The following is a 7,220-nucleotide window of genomic DNA, read 5'->3' as shown; positions in this document are numbered from 1 at the left end:
CTCTCTCTCTCTCTCTCTCTCTCTCTCTCTCTCTCTCTCTCTCTCTCTCTCTCTCTCTTTGTTCTTAAATTGTAATTAATTCTTAAGGGAAATAAAATATCAAGGGATCAAAATGACTTTCGTCTTTGGCATATTTTATGCATTTCACAGTTTCATTTTCATGACAGCTTTCGATTTCTACCATACTATTTTCAATAATTTTTCGAATCATAATAAAAATAATATTACGTTAAATACGAGATTAATATAAAAAATAACAAAATTATGACAAAAATAGTTTTATAATAATTGAGATAAAGCATGTACCATATGCATTTTACATTGTAGATAGAGTTTTTCTTAAAAATTTATTAATTTTATTTTTGATTAAAAATGTTTATTGATAATAATTATAATTATTTATAATTATTTATAGTTTCAAAAAAAATGAAATAATACGAAGTGATATTATTTTTTTTAAATATTATCGGCGTAAGAAATGTTGGTGCTAATTCTTGTTGGCTGAAATTCAATTATATTTTGACTTTATTATATTTTGACTTTCTTGCATGTATAAATGTGAAATTCATTTTGAAAAGAAATATAAATCTGCGAAGATTTTGTGAATTGTTTCTATAGAAACACCTATATATATAGAATCAATTATATATAAAATTAAATTCTTTAAATTTCTCTATTATTTCTATATCTATAATATACTATAATATATTTCTATATACCATATTCCTAGATATTCCTATGGATATAGATATCTGAAATTAATTTTCAATCGATAATTTTTCCAACTGACAATAACAATTGTCTGATTATTATAAAAAAATATCCCGTTTCTTTATTTTATGAATATAATAATAATTATTAAAAAATGTTTATAAAATATTAGTTATCAGTTACGGAAATATTAGTAATCAAGTTACGGAAAAGGATATATAATATTTTCAATGAAATTATATCTATCAATGTCGTAAATAGAATTATGAAATATCCATTTTATTTATAGTTAACAAAAATTAAAAATGTTTGTACTGTTACATCCTCGTAATAAATTCTATTTACCAGATTCCATCATTGTCATCTTGATGTATACTATCTATCTGAGAAAGATTTTGAACGTTTCTTTTTTTAATGCGTAACAATTGTTTACAATTCGTCATATTCGGAATATTACATGAGAAATAAGATGAATCATTGTAATAATAGCCATAAATTTTATGCGATAAGGGAAAATTATCTGAAAGCAACGATATAAAAGGATTTTGAAAAATTTAACCGAACAGTAAAGAGTAAGAACAAGTGTCGTCGAAGAAGATTTGTAAAAATTTGTAAAAATTTTAAGAAAATGAAAGGTAATTTAATAAAAAATTAAATATATGTACCAATGTTTTAAATAAATGAAAAACATATAAGTATTTTAAATTAAGTTATTTAAATTCTAAAATGAAAAAATAGAATCCCGAATAAAAAAAATCTTTTCGTTTACGACTAAAAAATATTAATCGTATCTTTGTGTTGTTTATTATATATATATATATATTATTCGATTCATTGATTCATTGATTAATTAACAGGCATTATTACCATTTTGCTCATATTTTCCATTCACGCTTATACACATGGCGCTCCTTTCGACGAATCGGAATGGGTGTCCGCGATCGGAAAATTCGGAAGGGAACGAAACTCAAAGGAGAGGAATCCATTCGTTTGGATGCGCAATTCTGAGCGGAAAAGAAATGGATCAAACGTGGAATATATACAATGGCTCGTGAAAAACTGGAAAGATAACGGCGAGAAGAATAGAAAGAAAAATAGGGAGAAACCGTTCGTTTCTTTAAACTTATCACGGTTAAAAAACAAGTCCGATTCTTTCGATAGCAGCTCCGATTCCGAACAAACAAAACTGAAGAGGATTTTATCTGGTAAAAAGAAATGGAATTTCGTAGAGAAAAATTCGAATGAAGAGCAAGAAGAGAAGGAAGAGGAAGAGGAAGAATCTTTGGAGAAAATGTCTGACGAGTTAAGTATTCGTAAAAAAAAATATTCCGACGAAAAAGATTCTCGTGAAAGAAATTCTGATAAAAATGATCATCGTGAAAATAATAATTTTTCCGAATCGTGGAATACGATGGATGAAAATGATTCGAGCTTTTCTGAAAGATCAAATAAATATTTTGATTCGAAAGAAAAAAAGAGAAAACACGATTCAGAGGAATACGATAATCGCAAAAGTTCGAGTTCTGATTCCAGTTCGTGGGAGTTTGATAGCGACGAGGAAAAATTCAATGATTATTTAAAAGATTTGTTAAAGGAAAACCAATATTATAAGGAAATAACCGAAATGTTGAAAAATTACAAAACAGATATTTATTACGAAAGATTGTACGAATGGAATAAAGTCAAGTATGTGGAATGGAGGAAAAACATAAAATTAAAGAATAAAATATTGGACGAAAAGGAAACTTTAAGTATGGAGATATTAAGAAGAATTTGTAACATATCGACCAACATTAGACGTAAAGAGCAAGAAAATCGATTAAAAGATTGCGTAAGATTTTACATATCTACGAAGGATGAATTTAATTTTACAACGGATTTATCGTTGGTTCATTTTCAAGATACGAATATTAAAACAGGTAAGATTTTTATTAGATTTTATTTCATATCTACACAAATATAATCGATCGTTTGATCTCCCGATAGATGGTGAAGAATCGCCTCCTAACAGAAGTTTCAATAATGGACATATACGTACAACCGAAGGAATGAAAAATTCTTCGACAAACGAAGAAAAATCTTTCGACAATGGAAACAGAGGTGAAATTATCGACGGTAAACAAAAAGAAAAAGAAGAACAAGAACAAGAAATAAAGTCTAGTTCGCGAAAAGATGAAATAGATAACGATGAGAAGCCAACAGATCGAAACGTTGATAATTTAACACAATTAACATGGTCTTCACAGATTGGGACAGAAGAAAGAACACAAACAACGAAAGATGAAAACTTGATAAATTTTGAGAACGATACGAATAGATCGGAAGAATCGAATGTAATTCGGAGTACAACTCCTCGTAAATATTTGGAAACTGAATCTTCTGAAGCATCGGAAAATCGATCGACGATTTTCGAAGAATCGAGTTCGAATATTAGAGATAATGATCGAAACAACGATTTGAATAAGAGTACAGTACCGAGCAATAATGGAAATGAGAATATACGACAATCCGACGATACCGAACCAAATGGATCAGAGAATTTAAATATTAATAAATCCACGATGATTTCGGCAAATCAACGAACAATTTCCGGATCAACTTCACGAATCGAAGCTTCTACAATATGGGCAAAAGATGGACTATCTACAATATCGAGTATCAAATTCGAAACAATTGAAAATAACGATAATTTTACTACATCCAACGATATTAACTTTACAATTGCAATAAGCAACGATATATATAATAACGAATCGTTCAATGGCGATAATAACGTACAGCCAACTCCTAGTTCCGATAAGTTTAATGAATTAAGAAATAAAGAAACGATAGAAGCATCGAGTAGGATATCATCATCATTATCACCTGTATATCAAACAGAAAATTCTCAAGTAGCAACTTTAAAGATATCTATAGATGCGAATAACGAGCAAACAGCAACTTCTACTTCGCAAACTATAAATTCTAACGATTTTAGAGATAAAGATCAGATGATGGAAACGTGGAGTCAAGAATCGGGAACAAGCTATACCGATAATGTTTCGATTACCGCGAATATTAATATTGAAATCAATACTGTTCGAACTGAAAATGAAACGAATACTGTCGATTCGAGTGTAGCGAATACTCAAACAGCTTCAAATTCGACGATAGAAAAAGTAGGATCAACTGAAACTTTAAATCCCGAATCAGAAACAACACTTATCGATGTATCGAGTAATAATGAAAAAGCTGATACGGATAAAGCAAACGATATTTTGGAAAATAAATCAACCACCGATGTTAATGGATGGACAAGTTCAGATAACAGCGAATCACCGACCGCAAGAGGAGACGAAGAAACGACGATAAATTATCAAACTGACGATTCGATTGTGACAAGAAAAGAAGAGGAAGCTGAGGCGTCAAACTCGCAAACGAAAACAATTTTTCGTGGAGACGACAACAACGAACAGAATGTTAGCGTAATTATAGTCGAATCGAATAAAACTTTGATAGAAGATGATAATTTAATTATTACCGATATTAACGAACAAACAGATTCAATTGTTGAAACGACAAGCGATAATGAATCTACTAAAGATGCACAAATAATATTATCTTTCTCTCAAACTCCCAAACAATTTGATATATTCAAAACGGAACGATCGATCGATGATCAATCTAAAACTACCGATTTTGTTAACGTTATCACGGATAATGGAAACAATGGAATTGATGATAATTCCACCAGTATTGACGAATCAACGATCGAAAGAGAAGAAATAACGACACTTTCTTCGGAAAATTTTATCGCTACCGTAATGGAGATAACGATGACTCAAACAATATCTTCGCAATTACCAGAAATAATTATCGGAACTGGCGATGATATATTTGAAAATAGAAACGAGAAGAATATTTCTGAAATCACAAACTTGGAAAATTTACAAACAACATCGTTTCCCATGCAAACTAAAAAATCTAATACAGATGAAACGAAACGAAGATCGTCTATCCAAACGGAAACAGATTCAACCGCTTTCACAAATAAAATAGAGGAAATAGAAGCATTTTCTTCGAATAGTAAAAATTCTACCGTTACGGAAGCAGAATTGACAACTGTAAAATTATCTTCGAAGTTAGAAAGTGAATTCGTAACTTTAGGAAATATAGAAACAACATCGTCTTTTCTTCAAACGCTTTCGAGTAGATCTGAAGCAAACAAACCGATCGAAGCATCGAGTACTCGAACTGAAATGATTCTTGTTGATAATAGCACCATTACGTCGATTAATATAAACGATAGAACAACTAAAACGAGCAATAATTTGAAAGATAGTGAAAAATCAACTACTAGTATCGATAAAACAGATTCAAATAAATTTAGAACTTTGAAAAATATCGAACCTGATTATTCGTCCAGTGGATATGATAATACTACAAAAGCGAAAGTGCAAGCTGTAAAACTAGAAATAACCGTTTCTGATACCAATGACACTAAAACGGATAATTTCATAATCATTGATAATAGCAATATTTTGGATCTTTTCAATATATCAACTGGCAACGTGAAAATAAATTCCAATGTTAAAGAGCCAAATACACCAATAACGGATAGTCAAATATATAACACAGTGGTTTCAAAAGCAGTTACATCATCTGAATTAATTATAAATTCAAATCCCGAACCTCTTGTAAATGAAATGCCTATTAAGCAGGGATATTGATCCATGTAAAGAAAGTCGATATTGATTAAAATTATAAATTAATACATTACATCGATATGTAAATTAATTATTTTTAATGCTTTCTCGCAATGATGAATATATAGTAATTATATAAAAGTATATTGTTAATTTACGATTATTAAAAACTATTTTATTATTATTAAGAATAAATAATGGAGGATAAATAATTAAAATAATTAAAATTAATGTATCTTTCTTATCGCGTAACACAAATGTTACTATCGGTTTAAACTACTTTGTTGTATATCGTTTAATGAAAAAAATGATGTATTAAAACGATACAATAAACAGCGCAAGATAGAGACATGTTGGTATTATCATGAAGTTAGTTGTTGTGATGATCGTAACGGATCGGTGGCGTAACGAGTGTCCATTGTTCACCAACGCTGATCCGGTGGGTAAGATTCGTGACGGCATGGCAGTCATCCTGAAGCGATCGGTCGGTACGGTGTCCGTGACACGTTCTATATCGGTCAGTGATATCTCGACCTGTCCTCGATCGGGTCAAAGTGCGCATTTACAGCTCTCGAATAAACGCAACCAATCGCGTCGACAAACTGGAACGATAAACCGCTCTTACTCCTCCACTTCATTCGATCCAATACGTTCGAACTCGATAATAATCGAATAAGTTATTCGCATGCTTGCTGTATCGAGTAAAAGGCACAAGTCCGAAATGCCGCTATTTGAAATCCAATAAAATAATCGATCGATTCTTGCTCGCTCGGTGAATCTTTAACGAGATCTCATTTTTTGATTTATTTGAACGAATGCTATCGATAATTTCATTAGTTAGAGTGTGTTCCGATTGAAGATAAGCAAGTGATCACAAAATTAGTTTTGGTTAACGAGATGTGGCCAGTTTTGTTAACCTTGGCAGTGACAGCTACTCTGGGAGAAGTGGTGAATGTTCATATGAACAATGTGAGTTTATGGGAAATGTATCGTTTGGCATAAAATATAATCGAATCGATAGATTTTATTAATTGATACTATCTTGTAAGAAAATTTGAAAAAAGTATTTTTTTTATATATTTTTTCTCTTATATATATTTGGAATGCGTATATTACGATTATCTTTTTAAAAAAAATTTTTGAAACAAAATTTAAACTTTTCATATTTAATCTTAGTAATAAATAAGAATTATTAATAATTCTGAGAAACTGAGTAATATAATAATGTATTTTTGATATCAGTTTTTTCAGTATATTTTATTATTCGTCATCTAATATCAATCAATTAGTTACATTTAATTATTATATAATATTAATTATTATAATAAAATTTAACGAGTGTATACGTATATATAACATATATATTGAAATTAGCGTAATAATCTTTCTTAGAGATTTAAAAAAAATCTAAAATCGCTAAAGATTTAAAAAAAAATCGTCAAATTTTCATCATTCGTAGATATTTGCTGATTTAATTGATTAATCGATCGATAACGAAATAATCAAATTTATTACAAAATTTGCAATTTCAGGATACGCAATGGAAACTCGGATTCGAAGTCGATTACGAGAACGATCGTTTTCTATTGGATGGAAAACCTTTTCGATACGTTTCCGGCAGTTTTCACTATTTTCGAACTCCTAGACAATATTGGAGAGATCGTTTCAAAAAAATTAGAGCGGCCGGATTAAATGCCATTTCGACGTAAGTTATTTTTCTCATATTTTCAACAAAAACTTTCAACGATTCAACGATTCGTTCGATTGTTTCGTGTTTTTAAAAATGATGAGAACAAATCATAATAAATCACATTATATATTTCT

General features: G+C 29.9%; 2 protein-coding genes across 2 annotated transcripts in view; both read left to right on the top strand.

The window, feature by feature from the left end:
• The first annotated feature begins 1,260 nt into the window (after window positions 1-1,260).
• On the top strand, window positions 1,261-5,449 carry LOC102671770 (putative uncharacterized protein DDB_G0282133). The gene is given in 4 exon segments (XM_031514168.1): window positions 1,261-1,346; window positions 1,569-2,630; window positions 2,698-5,414; window positions 5,417-5,449. Coding segments are annotated over 4 exon segments (3,819 nt in total). The 5' UTR covers window positions 1,261-1,339.
• Window positions 5,450-5,855: 406 nt separating this feature from the next.
• Window positions 5,856-7,220, top strand: part of LOC102671637 (beta-galactosidase-like) — a 5,954-nt gene continuing 4,589 nt past the window's right edge. Inside the window, exons 1-2 of the mRNA XM_006623591.2 lie at window positions 5,856-6,365; window positions 6,929-7,101. Of these exons, the coding sequence (XP_006623654.1) occupies window positions 6,294-6,365; window positions 6,929-7,101 (245 nt within the window). The 5' untranslated portion in view covers window positions 5,856-6,293. The remainder of the gene's footprint in view (window positions 6,366-6,928; window positions 7,102-7,220) is intronic.

This window comes from Apis dorsata, unplaced genomic scaffold, assembly GCF_000469605.1.
Source record: "Apis dorsata unplaced genomic scaffold, Apis dorsata 1.3 scaffold_919, whole genome shotgun sequence".
NCBI lineage: Eukaryota > Metazoa > Arthropoda > Insecta > Hymenoptera > Apidae > Apis > Apis dorsata.
The sequence above is the reverse complement of the archived record's forward strand: the minus strand, read 5'-3'. Positions and strand labels throughout refer to the sequence as shown.